Source organism: Candoia aspera, chromosome 2 (genome assembly GCF_035149785.1).
Source record: "Candoia aspera isolate rCanAsp1 chromosome 2, rCanAsp1.hap2, whole genome shotgun sequence".
Classification (NCBI taxonomy): domain Eukaryota; kingdom Metazoa; phylum Chordata; class Lepidosauria; order Squamata; family Boidae; genus Candoia; species Candoia aspera.
In genome coordinates, this window is record NC_086154.1 from 81,818,386 (window position 1) to 81,836,181 (window position 17,796).

At 36.9% G+C, this 17,796-nt stretch overlaps 1 protein-coding gene across 1 annotated transcript in view; it reads left to right on the forward strand.

The window, feature by feature from the left end:
• Window positions 1-11,955, forward strand: part of HSPA4 (heat shock protein family A (Hsp70) member 4) — a 29,179-nt gene extending 17,224 nt beyond the window's left edge. Inside the window, exons 7-19 of the mRNA XM_063292345.1 lie at window positions 14-258; window positions 1,815-1,891; window positions 2,694-2,845; window positions 4,125-4,231; window positions 4,434-4,567; window positions 5,948-6,129; window positions 6,677-6,769; window positions 7,053-7,205; window positions 7,620-7,745; window positions 8,509-8,616; window positions 9,114-9,233; window positions 9,329-9,490; window positions 10,686-11,955. Coding sequence (XP_063148415.1) covers window positions 14-258; window positions 1,815-1,891; window positions 2,694-2,845; window positions 4,125-4,231; window positions 4,434-4,567; window positions 5,948-6,129; window positions 6,677-6,769; window positions 7,053-7,205; window positions 7,620-7,745; window positions 8,509-8,616; window positions 9,114-9,233; window positions 9,329-9,490; window positions 10,686-10,892 — 1,866 coding nt within the window. The 3' untranslated portion in view covers window positions 10,893-11,955. The remainder of the gene's footprint in view (window positions 1-13; window positions 259-1,814; window positions 1,892-2,693; window positions 2,846-4,124; window positions 4,232-4,433; window positions 4,568-5,947; window positions 6,130-6,676; window positions 6,770-7,052; window positions 7,206-7,619; window positions 7,746-8,508; window positions 8,617-9,113; window positions 9,234-9,328; window positions 9,491-10,685) is intronic.
• Window positions 11,956-17,796: the final 5,841 nt, after the last annotated feature.

A 17,796-nucleotide genomic window follows, 5' to 3' on the forward strand; every position in this document is an offset into this window, starting at 1 on the left:
TTTTATTGTGAAGGTACTTGCAACAGCATTTGACACAGTGCTTGGTGGCAGGAAATTTGATGAAGTATTAGTAAATTATTTTTGTGAAGAATTTGGGAAGAAATACAAACTAGACATAAAGTCCAAAATTCGGGCCCTCTTAAGATTATATCAGGAATGTGAGAAGCTGAAGAAACTGATGAGTGCAAATGCCTCTGATCTGCCAATGAATATAGAATGCTTCATGAACGATATTGATGTCTCTGGGACTATGAACAGGTATCTCAATTTAATATACCTATTACTTTTAATTTCTGCTAAAACAGTAATGAACTTTTAAAGACTTTTTTTAATCACTGTTTTAAGTACCTGAGCACACTCCCTTGTTTACATCTTTTGCTGTAATTGATTGGCTAAATGGTATACTTGCTTAACGACACTAATTGGGACCTGAAACTCCATTGTAAAGTGATGCGGTTGTAAGTTGAAAAACCATGTGACTGTACCGCTTAGCCACAGCAGTTCCAGCAGTCTCGGTTGCCATCGTTAAGCGAGGACTATGTGAGTTGTTAAGCAAGGACCTTACTTTACCATGACTTGTGACTTCCTGCCGACTTCTCCATTGACTTTGCTTGTTGAAAGCTGGCAGGGAAGGTTGCAAATTGTGATCACATGACCACGGGACACAACAGCTGCAAGAATGAGGGCCACTCGTAGCTACCATTCGTTCATTGCTCTTGTAAATTCAAATGGTCACTGAACGAGTGGTTGTTAAACAGCCACCTGTAATGAAGAGAATGGAAAAGTGGAGAGTTTATGTTAAAATTAGAGTATTTTTTTATCCCATTATACACAGCTCAGCTCAAGGATATTTCTGATAGCTTAAGCTTACCCTAACCAGTAAAGTGAGGTCCATATTATAATTGTAGATATTGGGAATAGTGGAGTTGTCATTACATACTTTAATGCTTTTCATGATGGTCAGATATGTAGGAAAATTATTAACAAGTTCTATTACAGTTGCTTTTGCATCTCTCATTCCTTTCTCCAAAGCTGGATGTGAGGCTTTAATATATGAATTAATTAGGAGTGCTGTTTGTATCATCTTGGAGGGATGTGTAGATGTAGATGCGATCTCCAGTTTATTGCCAAATTAAAGTTTTAACATGAAAAAGGGGAAGAGTATTAAATACATAAAGAATAATTGCATAATACATAATTTAAATTCAGCTTAGTTTGTCCTCTCTGGGATAGGTGGTGGGTGAGAAGACAACCTAAAGGAAAGCAGCTTATGTACCCCAACTGAAATAATTGTCATTGTTTATAAATATACAATTTTTTTATAAATCTAGTCTGCAAATGCTGTACTGTTGCAATAGCACATCCCAAAGTATAATGCAAAATGTTTTAGTCATCAATTCAAACCCCATGACTACAATTCCATATTAGTATACATACCTTTGCTATGTATTTAATTCTTGACTTGTGCTCTGTGTGAGTAAGTGATAATTTTATTGTAAGTTTGGAATGAGGAGGTTAGGAATGCTTAGTCTCTTAATATGAAGAAATTCCATTTCAGTGTGGCATGTTCTTGTAGAAATCTGTTTTCATGGATATGGCGGGAGTGAAATAAAGTTGACATCTTTCCTAAATAAAAAAGAGCTGAGGGCAGCATTTATAAAGATTGAACTATTTGCATTTTTGGTTGTTACCAAAACTTAACTAACTAGTGCAACTTCTTGAACATTGCCAACTTGGGGGATTATTTAAGAGACTGCCACTAACTTTATGCTTTTTGTTTTTTTATAAAAAAAAATTCCCGTTTCCACCTATAGAAGTAAATTCTTAGAGATGTGTGATGATCTTTTGGCCAGAATAGAAGCACCTCTTCGCAGCGTCTTAGAACAAGCTAGTAAGTATACATTTTGCTAGTTGGAATGCAGTACAGGACTAGTAAATATAACGGCAAAAAGAATAGAGTATATGGTAAAGCAATTTATATATTGAAACTGCTGGATAAAATGAGCATCACTAATGGTAGAGAGGCAAGATGCTATAGATGCTAGGATTGGGGAGGTTCAGGTTCAAGCACTCCATCAACCACGAAGTTCACCAGATGACTTTGGTTACTTTCTAACACTCAGACCAATTAACTTAAGAAGGTTGAGGGTAAAATTAAAGTACTAAGTATGTTTGCCCTAAGCTTCAGGAAAAAGATTGCATGCAAATCTAACAAAAAAAATTATTTTGGGGTATCACAATTCTGCACCAGAGCACAATTGTTCATATTGTAAATATTATTAAATGTATTCGCGTGTTAGATTGATTCCAAGCTACGAATACCTTTGTGTTTCCTTAAAACCAGAGTGCTAAACATAGAACAGTCTGGACTTCTGGTACACAACCCTGTTATTTGTAAGGGCTGCATTCTTTGACTGGAAATTTAACTGGAAGTTTTCAAGGCTAGAAAATACTATTTCTTTACTGTTCATTTATTTATTGACTTTTTTTATGTTGCTCAGTCACAGGACTCTAATGTGCCTATATAACATCAACATAAAAACTATCCCCCCAAAATATTCCCCTCCCTAGTAAGCAACCCCTCAAGATAATATATAAAAAAAAATTATTGCTTAAAATGCCATTGTAGCACATATTGCTAATGCAAATGAATTTAGACTTAGAATGACTCTAGTGTGCTCTTTTCTTCACAGAATTAAAGAAGGAGGACATCTATGCAGTAGAAATAGTAGGAGGAACTACAAGAATACCTGCTGTAAAAGAGCGGGTCAGTAAATTCTTTGGTAAAGAACTCAGTACAACTTTGAATGCAGATGAAGCTGTCACACGAGGCTGTGCATTGCAGGTAAGAATGGTAGTATGTTAAAAAAAGAATGCTTTCTGCTAAAAATGTAGTTTTTGACTGAACTCTGGAGTATTCTTTTTAAAGAGATCCACACTTGGCTTGAGAGACCCTAGGTCCAAAAGATTTGTATTACATCATATTTGGTACAGATTCTAATGATGCTTAAAAATGAGATGAATTCAAAGGTGGTCTTCTTCTGAAAGAAGGTGGGAAACTCTGGATCCAATTAATAGTTGCTGCCCTGCCCTTTAGAACAAGCTCCCCTCCCCAAAGTTTGGATGGTCCTGAACCTGTTGGCCTTCTGCAGAGCTGTGAAGACCTGCCTTTCCTCCCATGCACTGGGCCAGGATGGTAGATGAGCCTGTTTTGTGATGTGTGTGTATGTTTTAATTGCCAGTCTTGGTTAGATCTTGATTATTCTTGGATTTTGTAGTTCTGGTTTTGTACTGTATTTTACTTATTTGTATAATGCACTGACGAGAATTCACAGATTGTGAGAGGGGCGGCTTTATAAATCTTTTAAATAAACAAATCAAGATTTTTCTGTGTTCAATTATACTTTTTAGTTATAACTTTTATTTGTTGCCTTTTTATTCTTTCAAAGCTATATTTTAGTGATGTGTTAACATGTTAACCTTTTTTTCATGAAAGTGGAACTTACGACCTTGCAAAATGAGCCATTTGCCCTCTCACTTTCCTTCTCTTTGCCACATAAAGGAGATAGAAGCATATGTTTTCAACTATTTGCAGTTTCCATTATGCTTAGTAAACAAGGCTGGATAATTTGTTAATCCCTAATTAAATAACTGGAGTTAGCCAAAGCCAGTTTGTTGAGTAAAAGCTTAATGGGGAATTGTAGCCTGTTTCCAATTGGAAATGGCAATTTTTTATATTTGTATGACTGCAAAAGACAGAAGGGAAGTACATGCAGAAGATCTGCAAGCATGTGGCAACCAATTGAGGCAGCAGGGAACTAAACTTTTCCATTTATAACTGAATTATATTTTCACAGCATATAATTTTTAAAAATTAAATTATAGTCAGATGAAATGAAGTCTGGCAAGTGCAAAGAGATGGGACAGACAAAATAATAAAGCATTACACTCGCCTACTCCTAACATCCAGAGTTTGACTATATGTATATTAATTGAATAAACAAGAATTTTTGAAGTTCAAACCGTAACTTTTATAATGTACAGAAACTCATCAGTCTTTTGGTGTTATACATGATTGATAATTTGATGCTGCAGAACTTAACTTAATATTTTGTTTCTTACAGTGTGCTATTCTATCCCCAGCTTTTAAAGTGAGAGAATTTTCTATCACAGATTTGGTGCCATATCCCATTTCTTTAAAATGGAACTCCCCAGCAGAAGAAGGGATAAGGTAAAACTGGACTCCTGACAAAGCTGATTTGTGTATCTTGTTAATATGAATATGCATATGAAACTCTATAAACACTAAACGGTTTATATCATTAACAACTTTCAATATATTTGAACCTTTAACACAATTTTTGTAGTGTAAGACTTTTCTGTGCCTCTAAAACTGTTTGTTTGAGTGAACGAGGATGTATTCTTTTCTACAGTGACTGTGAAGTGTTTCCAAAGAATCATGCTGCACCATTCTCCAAAGTCCTTACGTTTTACAGAAAGGAACCCTTTACTTTGGAAGCTTATTATAGTTCTCCTAAAGAATTGCCATACCCAAACTCTGCCATTGGTATGTAGCATAAGAAAGAGATACTGTTTGTTTCTGTGTATTTAATATGTGTGTCACAATCTGGGAACGTATCTGTCAGTTATTTTGTAACGAGATCTTATGTTAGGGTTAACACACACGCTAAAATGTAAGACAAAGACTAGATCCTAAGATTGTACGCAATAGTGTTTTGTCAGTTATGTGTGAGATTGCTGGGGCCCATCATAAATCCCTCTTGGTCCATGGCAAACTTAGAAGGACAGCAGTGTATGTTGCACTCCTGGCTAGCAAGGAACTAGTATTCATAGCAGGGCTGGGAAGGAAGGGCACAATTGGGCATGAAAGTTGATTAAGGCAGAAAAATGGACAGATTAGAGTGGGGTGAAGAAAGAATGAAAAATAGATCAAAGTTGAAGAGAGGAAGGAAAGATGGGGTTTTTGGGATGGAAGAGTGTGTCAAGGGGAATGACCCATTTTACCAGTGGAGGTGGACATAAACTGGCAAGTTCTACCCAATAGGAGAGGAACCTAACAGACTTTTCCCAAAGGAAACAATTAAGAGAGAGATCTGCTTTCACACTGTTGGATTGGATTGTTCCCTCTAAGTCTTTAAGATGGCAGTCCCCCCACAATAATTAAAAATAGTTCACTACGGTATTAAGGGGGCTAGGAACCTTGATCCTTCTGCCTGCAACTATACTTGAGCTGTGGAATACATGGTGGAATGACTTGGTATCAGTGGAAATGTTATCCTTATTTGAGTAAAACCTTTCTTCTTGGCACTTAACCACTGAATTAGACATATATCCTAGACAGAGAAGGCCTTCAAATTTAGCTTACTTGCCCCTCCTTACTTTCTATTACCTAGAACTGCCAGAGACGGAAGAGAAGAATGTATAATTGAGGAGGGAACCCGTTTACTTTTAAACGAACAGAGTTGTACCTCTAAGAAACTGAAACAATCAGCCTATATCTGTTTTACAATTTTAAAGTTATGATCAAAGATTGTATAGCAATTGTTTGAAATAATACACTTATTTTAAATAGTCTATAATAATTTAAATTTATTTTAAATTTATTTAATTTATTTTAAATAGTCTATAATAATTTAAATTTCCATTTTGATTGTTTTAAATAGTGAAAATGCAGGATAAACTTTTAGTAAAATAATTCAGTAAAATAATTTAAATCAATAAAGGAAAATAAAATATTTCCTGGTATGCACTATCTTTGGTTTTATATGTTTGGCAGATTCCATGATCTATTAAATTAGCAAATTTTGTACTACATTTATTAAAACATAAGGCAAATAATGGAAACAGTATAGATTTCAACCATTTGCTGTTAGCAATTTCAATTTAATTTTTACTTTAATGAAAATATTTTATATTTCCTGTTTAGCTCAATTTTTAGTTCAGAAAGTAATACCACAAAAGGATGGATCCAGTTCAAAAGTGAAAGTGAAAGTCAGAGTAAACATCCATGGCATTTTCAGTGTTTCCAGTGCATCACTTGTAGAGGTTCATAAGTCAGAGGACAATGAAGAACCCATGGAAACAGATCAACATACAAAAGATGAAGAGGTAATGTTAACAGCTTCCTTTATCATTAAACTTCCAAATGCAGGATTTTGCAGATCCAAGCCTGTTACAAGATTATATAAAAACTGCAACCAGGAAGTGTGCACTGATTTTGCTGACCATTAACAATATCCACTTTTTTGTATGCCAAATGTCTACTTCTAAATAGCTGCTATAAAGAACTTAGATTCATGAGTGTAACCAAGTAAGAGCTGGAGTGTACTATATATCGTATTACTATGAGAGACTCCTTAGCAATCTGTGCAAGTGGGCTTCTGTCAGTCATGTGCCTTGCATAAAATCATCATCATAATGTGCTTTCCCTCTAAACTGTAAAGTGCTGAAGAAGACAGACGGAATGGGACCGAGACAGTTGAGATCTTTTTGGTATCTGAAATTCAGTATTAACAATCCCCTCCATGATTGGTACTACTAAGTTGCTGGGGGTGGGTTGGTGGGGGGTGTTGAACTCAGAGGAGGATTTTCAGTTGATCATATTCAGTAACATGGGGGTTTCATGTACATCCAACACCTTGCTTTCTAATTTCAGAAGATGCAAGTGGACCAGGAAGAGCAACAGAAAAATGAGGAACAGCAGCAGCAAACACAGGCTGAGAATAAGACTGAGTCTGAGGACATGGAGGTAAGAGTGATGTCTGAAAATAAAACATGGCTTTAAAATAAGTGGAACAATAGAAAGAAATGGCATATTACTGTTCTAATGACATGCTAAGATAAAATTATTAAACAGGTGATTTGTAAAATAATTTGATACCTTTTTCAGAACATGTTTCTTAGGGCATATGTCCCAGTTAAGTTGATGGGACAATTTAGAGCAGGGTTGTTTATGAAACTGAACAGCCTAAAAACCAGAATTTGTTGCATATTTCTGTCCTAAATTCTGTTTTAATTCTATTTTAATGCAGACATCTCAGGCTGGATCAAAAGAAAAGAAAACAGACCAGCCTCCTCAAGCTAAGAAAGCTAAAGTAAAGACAACAACAGTTGATCTTCCAATTGAGAATCATTTGGTGTGGCAGATAGGAAAGGACATGTTGAACTTGTTTATTGAGAATGAGGTAAGTCAGTTTAAAACACTTAACAGGGGATTTGGGCCTGAAGAGAAAGCCAAAGCTGCAATGTAGCCTTTTAATCTCACTCTGTCACCCCTGCAGTAAAGAAAGGTGTGATGAACTATCAGTGGCTGATATTTAGGTGCTTGCCTCAGAAGTGGTAGCAATGGGCTGACTTGTTTGGGCTCAGAAGCTAAACAATGTTTGCATGAGAAGCTAACAAGGAATACCAGGGGATAGACTAGATTGGAAAATTGAAAGACATTTTGGAAGAAGGCAGTGGCTAACTAGTTCTATGTTGTTGTCAGGAAGACTACATAGCGATCTCTGAATTTATCAGTAGTCAAGCTTGATTCCGTCAAGGATGCTTAAGGTGAAAGCATTGAATTGTACACAGTAACAGTCTTATATTCCCTGCAGGGTAAAATGATCATGCAGGATAAACTGGAGAAGGAACGGAATGATGCCAAGAATGCGGTGGAGGAGTATGTTTATGAAATGAGAGACAAACTCTGTGGCGTTTATGAAAAATTTGTTAGTGATGAGGTAGGTATTTAATGATGTGCAACAAGGAAAAATAAGACCAGATCTGCTCAGAATAATTTGATATCAGTGTTGCTAATGATCAGCTCCTCTGACTAACTTTTCAAGCATTTCCAAGGAAGTACTTAATTTAATGAAGTAGTACATTTTTTAAGTAATATAAACCAGAGATATACACTTCTATGAAATATGCAGCTATATCCTTTTAACAAATTTGTTAACTTCTCTATCTCTGCCCACTTCCAAATCTCTTGATATCCTTGACCCACTGATCCCTTTTCAATTCCATTTTAAATATTTACAGTACAGGTAGTCCTTGCTTAGCGACCACTTGTTCAGCAACTGTTCGAAGTTACGATTGCACTGGACAAGGAGACTTACAGCTGGTCCTTGAAGTTGCGGCCATTGCAGTGTCTCCATGGTCATGTGATTGTGATTTGGGCTCTTGGCAACTGGTGTGGAATTACAGTACTATGGTCACCATGTCCTGCAGTCACATGATCGCCATTTGCGGCCTTCACTGATGGAACTGCCGTTGTAAGTCAGCATGGTCATGTGGTTTTTCATTTTGCGACCATGTCGCTTTGCGATGGAGTTCCCAGTCCCAATTTTGGTCGTTAACTGAGGACTACCTGTACATAACAGTATACAACTTAGCAGTATATTTGATTCTCAAAATTAGGAAGCTGGAAGTTCATTTCAGTACAATCGTGTTAGAACCATTCTTCACTGAAGAATAACTCTAATTTATTTGAATTCTTCCCAGGATCGTAATCGCTTTACTTTGAAGTTGGAAGACACAGAGAACTGGCTGTATGAAGAGGGTGAAGATCAACCAAAACAAGTTTACATTGATAAACTTGTTGAACTGAAAGTAAGTGGTTTCATGTACTTACCATTGCTTCAAGGTTTTTTATAGTGTATGTTAATAAACATGGGAGCTGCCTTCGATGCAGTGCTTCAGTTTTCATAGCACAAGCATGCACAGCCTAGTTTGAGTTGAGGGTTGTACTTGATCTTAGGTATGCTAGAAGTCACACTGCAAAAACAGTTGAGGCTAGGAGAAAAACTAGATTGGATTTGTTTAGTTAAAATTATGTTTTTAGTTTGCTTTTTATCTCACTGTTAATTCCAGAGGGCACTTGTTAATATTACTGCTTGTTTATTTAATGGTCTTCACTTATGGCACATTACAGTTATTTGGCAGCGCCTTTTGGAGAGAGGCAAAAGGCTATACCCAAGACTTTGAAGGGCAACAAGTTCTAGCATGCTTAATTTAAAATACTTCCAATAATTTAAGGCAGTTTTTAATATGAGCATCATTCATTTCACAAGATATTAACTGTCTTGGTAAACTTTTCTCTAATTCAGGCTGTGGGACAGCCTATTCAGGCACGATTTCAAGAATCTGAAGAAAGACCAAAAGCTTTTGAAGAGCTTGGAAAACAGGTCCAACAATATATGAAAGCTGTTCATGCATTTAAAGAAAAGGTGTATTTTTATATCTTTCTTAACTTTCAAAATAGATTTCAAAGATCTCAATTCTTTTTTCAGTAGTAAATTGTAAGGATTTTTCTCCCCACTAGGATGAGCAATATGACCACTTAGACCCTGCAGAAATGGCTAAAGTGGAGAAGAGTACAAATGAAGCAATGGAATGGATGAACAACAAGCTTAATCTTCAGCACAAGCGAAGTCTTACTTTGGACCCTATTATTACAGCCAAGGAAATTGAAGCAAAAACTAAAGTAAGTCTTTGAACTTACTGGGCTGGTGGTATTATTTATTTCAGACTTTTCCTATAGATGTTACAGATGAAATTATCGCAGGCTGGCAAAAAATTGTTTGATTTAAATCCTTTAAGCCAAGAATTAAAAGAAATGATTTATATGTATCTTGGAAAAAGGAGGTTGGGGGTTTTAAAACCATACTTTAAAGTAGTAGAGCTCACATTATTCCTTTTGTTTAGAAAGACTCAACAAAGCAGGGAGTGTTCATTTAAAAAAAAATAGTGTTTGTCTCCCCAACCCCCTAATGGTGCATCTTTGCTTTTATTATCAAGATAGAAGAGTACAATTATTAGCATGGAAAGAAAAAGGGATTATATCAAATTTCTGCAAAGATTCTGAATCTGTCCTAAGGCAGAGATAGAGCAACAATTAGACCACACATTATACTGACTACTGTGATTTTAAGTAAATTTGTTCTTACAAACCTGCAGTTAGATTTAAATTTAGCTAACTGCTCTTCTTCACACTGTAAGAATCTTTTACTTATTCTTAAGACTCTAAAGGGATGTTTCAAGATTTGTAAGTTCTTACTAGAAACAGAATTGAAAGAGTTTTGGATTGAATGAAGGGTGAGAGACATTCTTGGATAAGAACCTAGATAAATATATCTATGTGGTTACCAAGGAAATTTTTTTTCAGCTTTCCTAAATTAATTATACCTTGATATTTTACATTGTTGGCATTTAGCCCAATTAAGAATATCATGGATGTCACATTAATGTTCAAAGCCTTGAAGAAGGAGCAGAAAGGGACATTCTGTTCACATTTGCTGAATGTGTTAAAGTTTCAAAATTTCAGGAATATTTTTTTTAAGAAATAAGCTTTATGACCAGACAGTTCCTTAAGTTATGTTTTGTAGAGGAATGTAAAGAAGAGATGAAGATGTATTATGTTGTGCTGGATGTTTGAATGTATTCTATTCAGTTAAAATGTTAAAACAACTTACTGGAAGGGTTAAAATGCAATGCTTTGTACTAGCATATTGATGCTTGTCTCCATAATTACAAATTTATTTCAGCATGTTTCTACATGTGTAATGACCATCATGAGGTACTCTGGTTCAGTTTGGTCATATGGACACTACTTTTGTACACTTTGAAAAGCAGCCTTGGCGTACTCTGTGATTCAGTGCTGTCCAACTCTTTCATTTCAGGAACTGATAAACATCTGCAATCCTATTGTTACCAAACCCAAACCCAAAGTGGAACTGCCAAAAGAGGATCAAAAACCAGCAGAACAGAATGGTCCAGTAGAAGGCCAGGGTGATGCCACCAGGGGATCTCAGACTGCTGAACAGAGTACAGATTCTACAGCCCAAACATCTACGGAAAAGAAACTTCCAGAAATGGATATTGATTGAATTCCAGTTCTTCTTTATATTACATACTACAATAAAGCTTTATGTTGTCAACTTTATGATCTGAATATAAATGGGAGCCAATTGAGAACTGTTATTTTCTCACAGTACACTTTTTGGATGGGGTTAGTTGGTAGGGAGCAGCAAAACTCTTAGTTAGTTAAATCTTCAGCTGAATAAATTCAATCTTTTGCCATATGATGCTAGAAATCCTTGATAGCTATTAGATTTGCACACCTGCTCTTTTAGTTTAATCCTATTCCTGCTGTGAATCCCATTATTTAAAGTGTAAGAGCAACTAGAACGTTTTGGTTGGTTGGTTGGTTGTTTTTAATCTACAATTACATTACTATTCTGGATTGTAGCAGCATTAGTTGATGGAAAATTACCGGAAGTATTTAAAGCTCTGGTTTTAACACAAAAGAGCATAATAAAGGTACCAGATTGTGATCCCTTTGCAATTTTGGAAGCAATAATGGCATGTTTTATACCTGCAAATTTAATACCTTTTTATTGTACCATTTGATGGTTATGTGAGATATAAGGCAACATGGCTCAGATGGCTTATTCAGGTTAAATGTAAAGAAAGAAGTAGCTGGAGTGTTTTTTTCCCCCAGTTCATGTTCACACACTATTAATATTCATTTTGTCCTAGGTGTTGTATCAAATGGTTTATTTGATATGCAGAATAGCAGTTGTTTATCTAAAACATGCTATTAGATCCAATATGTATCCTCATGGTAAATTTCTCCCCAGCTATAAGAGATGCTGTGTAAATTTGTCTCTAGCTTAGTTGTAGGGGAAAAAAGAGGGTATATTGCTAGCTGCCTCTGGATTATTCTGATTAGTAGCTAACATTGAAGATAGTATTTGTTTTCCTACACTTGAAAATGATCATTTTATCTTCCAACTAAAGAAGAAATCTGGCAGTTTGCTCATGTGTTCATTTACACTTTGGCTGTGTTTTCTTCTAGTATTGATAATTGTCATTAACTTGTATGTGTTGAAATCAAAATGAAAACTTCCATACACGTTACAAGAAATAAATGCACTGGATTCTACTGGATTTTTTAAACTGTTGATTATAAGAGAACTACATCAAATTCTTTGAGATTAAAAAATAAATGGGTAACATTTATGAATAACACCCTTTAAAACCAACTATTAAGTACTCATTAAAAAACACTGGCCTTGAAAGCCATGTTCTACAGTCTCAAGGGTTATATAGTTTTAAATCTGGCTTTTAACTTAGGTCTTACATACTTGAAATTCAGCACTGTCAGTGTTCTAGAATGTCAAAGAAGAAAAATAAAATTACTGTTGTGCAGCTATAAATATATCTCCAAATGTTGTTTTCTACATGTTTCTATATCTATTGATGGCAGTTGAAAGCCTTCTGATGAAATAAAAGCTTTATATATCCCATTGTTACATAAGCTTTTATTTCTTTGGAAATATTTCACTGCTTTTCTTTACATTCTTTAAATTTAAAGATTCTTTAAATCTTTCACTTCAGGAAAGATGAAAGAAATACTACAAAGTGCTACAGACGAGGCTGTAGGCTGTTTTAGTATGCAATACATTAATATAAATGGATGTTATTTATGCATCAGATTATTTGCTTAACATTAGAGTTAAATAGGTTCTTACTGAGGACACTCAAATATATGGACAAGGAGTTAAATTGAACGGTGGTGTGAAGAGGGGAAGGACGCTTGGAGACTTGAGTTCTAGGCCTCCCTCAGGCAAGAAAGCCGGCTGGGAGACTGGGCCAGTCTCTCTTGGCCCGACCCACCTTGCAGGGTGGTGGTTGTGGGGAAAATAGGTGACAGGAGCATTAGGTATTTTTGTTGCTTGGAGTTGGTGAAAATATATATGAAAAAAGCGATGAAATAAAACGCTGTAAAAACCACAAGCCGAAGAGTTGGGATCATAAAAATGGTGTGCTGCAAAAATAATAAATGGGGAAAGCTGGTGTATCTGCAGAAATTTTAAAAAACACCACCCCCTAAAGCTTAGTAAAACTATTCAGGCAAAAATCCTTTTACAGTAAAGAAACATTTCAAAATCACCCAAGAACACGCCCTTTCTGTGTCTCCATGGTAGTGCATTCATGTAGTGGCAGCCTATAAGCAAGAAGCCAATCGCTCTTAGATGTACCGTTAAAGATTTTCTCCCTTACTCCGAAAGCAACTGAGAGCAACCTCGGTGTGTATAAAATCAGTTATGCTTTGTTAACCATCACCTTGGAGAGAAGGTGACAGGCAGTGATTGGCAACAGAAGCAAAAGAGGCAGGCTTGTGATGGGCACGAGACAGCAAATGTTATTCTCGTATCGTTTTTGCCAACTCAAGGATAGGTGGATAGCGTTTTAGCTCAATAGAATGGAAATTATTCTAATCCCTACCTTATGTTCATCCTATCACGTGAGCAAAAACTTAAACTGCTGCTTAAAATTAATGTTTGCATTTGCCACTGCAATGTAGAAAGCAGAAAGGCATCTTAACAGGGATAAGATTTTAGACAGCTTAAAGTCTTGCTCATCAGTTTGTTAAACAAAAGAGAAAATGGATATTGAAATTGCTGCTGCAAACTCTTTAATTTAGGTAACAAAATTAGAAATACTTCAGCTCTGTACTACTGATTCCAAATTTATCTTTGTCCTAGTTTCAGATTGCTTTTGTTTCCCAAAATACATCCACATCCTTATGAATGTTTTAGTCCTGGCTTGTTAAAGCGCCACTTAAAAACACGTATTAATGATTTTATTTCTTGATGCAGCTTTGGCATCCAACTATTCCTTGAAGCCTGTTACAAGAGTTCTATTTTTTACATTCCTCATCAGTCATCTTGTCAAAAATTTTACTGTACTAGAGATCTCATGTTCCTCCTAAACACCCACACCCATGCACACAGGAATAATGAAATGTAATGTTAAGATCTTGACTCTTAATATTTTCCTTCTAAAGCACAGTTGCCTCTTGCTTATTGTTTATGTCATTGCATTTTTATTTGTTAAGGATCTCATTACTTATATCTAATTCTCTCAAGTTCCATCAGCACATACTGTAAACCCTTTGGAATTTCCACTCCCTGTAAAATGGTGTATATAAAATACACATCCCTCTTGACATATTTTTATTTGCAGTTCTTGGTCATAGGAAATGAAGCTGCAATGTATATAGCCATGAAATTTCATTATTTTCAGTGCAAGAGTGATGTGACATGCTCAACAAATTTTATTATATATATCCAATTTGTACTATCTGCACTTTTCATTTTTCTCTGACCTTCATAACTCTTGTATTTTAATTTATAGGTTTTAAGTAGCATAAAACTTTGTTAATACTCATGAATAACATTTCTGCTTGGTTTATATGACTAATATTTTTGTACACTTCCAGCTAAATTATAAATTTTCTGAGAAGTTGCTTCCAAGGTTTATCATGGTTCTGCAAGTGCCATTTTCTACAAAATAACTTTGTGTACATTCAGAAACAAGTGAATGCTTATTCATCTGGTTGAGCATGGTTCTTAGAATAGTGCTTTAGAAGCGTATGCCATAGCTGAAGATTTCTGCGGTGTAATTGGCAACACTGAATTATAACTGATGCTCTTCACATTTTTTAAAAGATTTTTTATCCTGCCTTTTTTTATTCTTATAAATAATTCAAGGCAGGGAACATACCTAATACTCCTTCCTCCTCCTATTTTCCCCACAATAACAACCCTGTGAGGTGGGTTGGGCTGAGAGTGAGTGACTGGTCCAAGGTCACCCAGCATGCCTAAAGTGGGACTAGAACTCTGTCTCCTGGTTTCTAGCCCAGCACTTTAACCACTAGACTAAACTAGCTCTCTACAATTGCTTTGTAATGACTTCAGTCCATTCACCTATAACTGTATCTTTCTACATTTCATAATGCTTTCTAGAAAACAAGACTATAAGGAAAATCTAGACTGGACCGTGTCACAGCTAACGAGACACACAGGAATAATTCATGCCTGGCATAAGCAAAATAGTACCCTTCCACCCATGTTTCCCCACAGCTAGTACGCAAAGTGCATCACTGTAAATTTAGACAGCAAATTTCAGAGTTTGACAACACACTATGTGCTGTTTCCATCTGCATCTTGTCTCTGACCATTGAACTTAACTGTTTGACTGTAGGTCCCAGTATTCTGCAAAAGTATGATCTAATACTATATGAGACAGGATTCTACATATTATACACCCCTGTTGGGTACTGCTTAACTTGCCCTTTCTCCAAACTTTCCTCAGAGATATTTTTATATCTTTACAAGTTTTGATGCTTTTTCTCCATTTTTAAAAGTTCTACAATATTCTTTTTGTGGGGAGTAAACCAAACTGTCATGCCATAGAATGATACATGCCTTATATTATTGGTGGTTTTAATTTACTGACTTCTTGTAACATGGACTTTGTTTTTAAACAGCAGTTATACACTGACATATTTGACTATGCTATCATTGTCCCAAGATCCCTTTCTTGGTCAGTACCGCTAGCTGTGACCAGCACCTTGCTTGTTCCACCAGGCAGGCACCTCTGAGTTCTTTGCTTTTTGCCTCTATTACTTGATTTTATCAGCAACCTCCTCTTGGCTCATCCCTTAACTCCAGATAATTTATGAAGAAGCATGAAACCCACATAGTTTGTAATTCATTCCATATACTAAGACATTACAGTATTTGCTGAAACTGCTGGTTTACATCATCCTGCAATCATGCAGCTACCACATCTGGGCCATCAAAATCTACATGGTCTCTAAATGGCAGCTGTAGCCCAAAGGATGGAAGGCTGAAATCTGACCCCCCAAATTCCTGTGTCTTTACACCCTGGCTCTGCCTCTAGCTTTAGGAGGGGAGCCTGGTAGCTCCTAACGCTACCATATTCCTAGGGGTAGAATATGGTAGCATTGCAATATGCTATTCACCTGGCGTCCTCCCCCACCCCTGGTATGTGAGAGAAATAGGGGTTTCACACACTGTGCTACCACTTTGAAAATTAAAAAGTAAAAATGGGGGAAAATGAAATAATTACTATAATGCAACTGCTTGGCTGGATAGCTGCAAGACATAAGAAAGCATTTGCCCTTCCTTGAAAGACAGACCAATCTCACAAAAGATAAAATCAAACTTCATTTAAAAAAAAGACTAAACAGTGAGAATCCATTTTACTTTAAATTTTAAAAGGTACATTTCACCTTCTTTCACACATCCAAAGTTAAAGACAAATACCAGTATATGGACTTGTGCTACACCCCAACGTTTAGAGTCTGTATTTCAATCTTTTAAGAAGTTAGTTTCAGAGTTTCTCTAATTCAGCTCAGCCTACTAGTCTAGTTGGTGATTTATACTGCGTTAACCAGGTACCCTTAGTTTAAAGCTCAATAGCAACTTTAGTCTTTCCTTTAAAAAGTGATTTAATGCATTTCATAACTATATTAAGTAACTAAGATTATATCGAAAAACTTATCTCCAGGATATTTTAATTCCATGTTTGTTTATTTGTACTTTACTAATTGCATTGTACTATTCTTTTTTTGACATGCCTCTTATCTTTCATTTTTCTTTTTAAAAATATTCAAATTTTCTATTCCCAGGAGGGAGGGAGGGCTGGGTTAGCTCTCTGTTATGGTGCTTCATGGAAAAGTGGATCTGGCAGACGGGCATGCAGGTTGGTGTCCCTAAGAGCAGCACAGAGACCCCTCTTTGCTACCATAGTGGTTATCCAGATTTTTTTTTTACCCCCAAGTGGTAGCCCTACGCAATTTAATCTAACATAATTATCCTTGCATTGCACATTCATTTTGGGGCTAAGTGATAATGGATTACGTCAATTCTCTAACAACTTTAATAGCTTAATAAATGTCCCACCTTTACTAAATGCAATCACACAGAAGTCACATGTTGTCAAGATGCAAAGAGGCAATACAAGAATCACATTATTAAGCAGCTCTACAAGACCCTTCAAGTAAGCCCATTTCTCATGGAGTCCGTTTGCCTAAAACGAATTCAAGTAGTAGTTTCCAGAAAGGCAGCTGGTTTGTTGCCACAGAAAGCATAAAGAATCTTGTGGCTCCTTAAAATTTGCTCTTCAGACTCCTCCTTTTTCAAACCACACCAAATCCAAAAATATGAAACGTTCAGCTAAAGCTATTCAAATGCCTTCCACCCCTTCGTGGAACGCAAGCGTGCGGCTGCTCCGCTTCCCGCACTTCCACACGACCACGAGAAATTCCACCCCCACAGCTCCCTGGGCCAAGTAGAGCTTCCCAAGACGGGCCGGAAACTAGAGGACGCGCATGACTCCGCTAGACTGAAGCACCGCCCTCGCTTTCCCCTCCAATCGCTTTCTCCGTTGGGCTCGCGGTCCGAGCCGGATCCGGTAGCCGAAGCAGGGCTTTGTAAGCGAAGGAGGAGTCGCGCGGGCAGTGTCGCGGTGAGTGGGGGAGGGGATCCGGCGTGGCCGAAAGGCCTTAGGGTGGGCTGGGGTGACTGAGGCTTGGGTTACAGCAAAGAAGCGGGGTGGAGTTGAAGAGGAGTTGAGTCAGCAAAAGGAGAGGGCGGCGCTGGGGATCAGGGAGACGCGGGGTGGCTATGGGGAGTGCCGAAAGAAGGCACCTTGCGTCTCCCGGCGGTCTATTGCCCGGGCTGTTGAGGTTCTGTGACGTCACTCTGATGGACGTGTCGGTAGAGCCTGCGAGAACGAGAAGATGCCCTTGCCGTCAGCTTGGATGCCTTACAACTGTCTGAAGTATCAAGGGAGGCGCCTCGGGCCTTTTCAGACCTTAACAGGCTCCGCATTTGCTTTTTAAAATCACAAATAGGCAGCTCACGTCTTTGGGCGGTTCCAAAGTTTTTCCAGCAAAGAAGCTGCAGTGTTTCC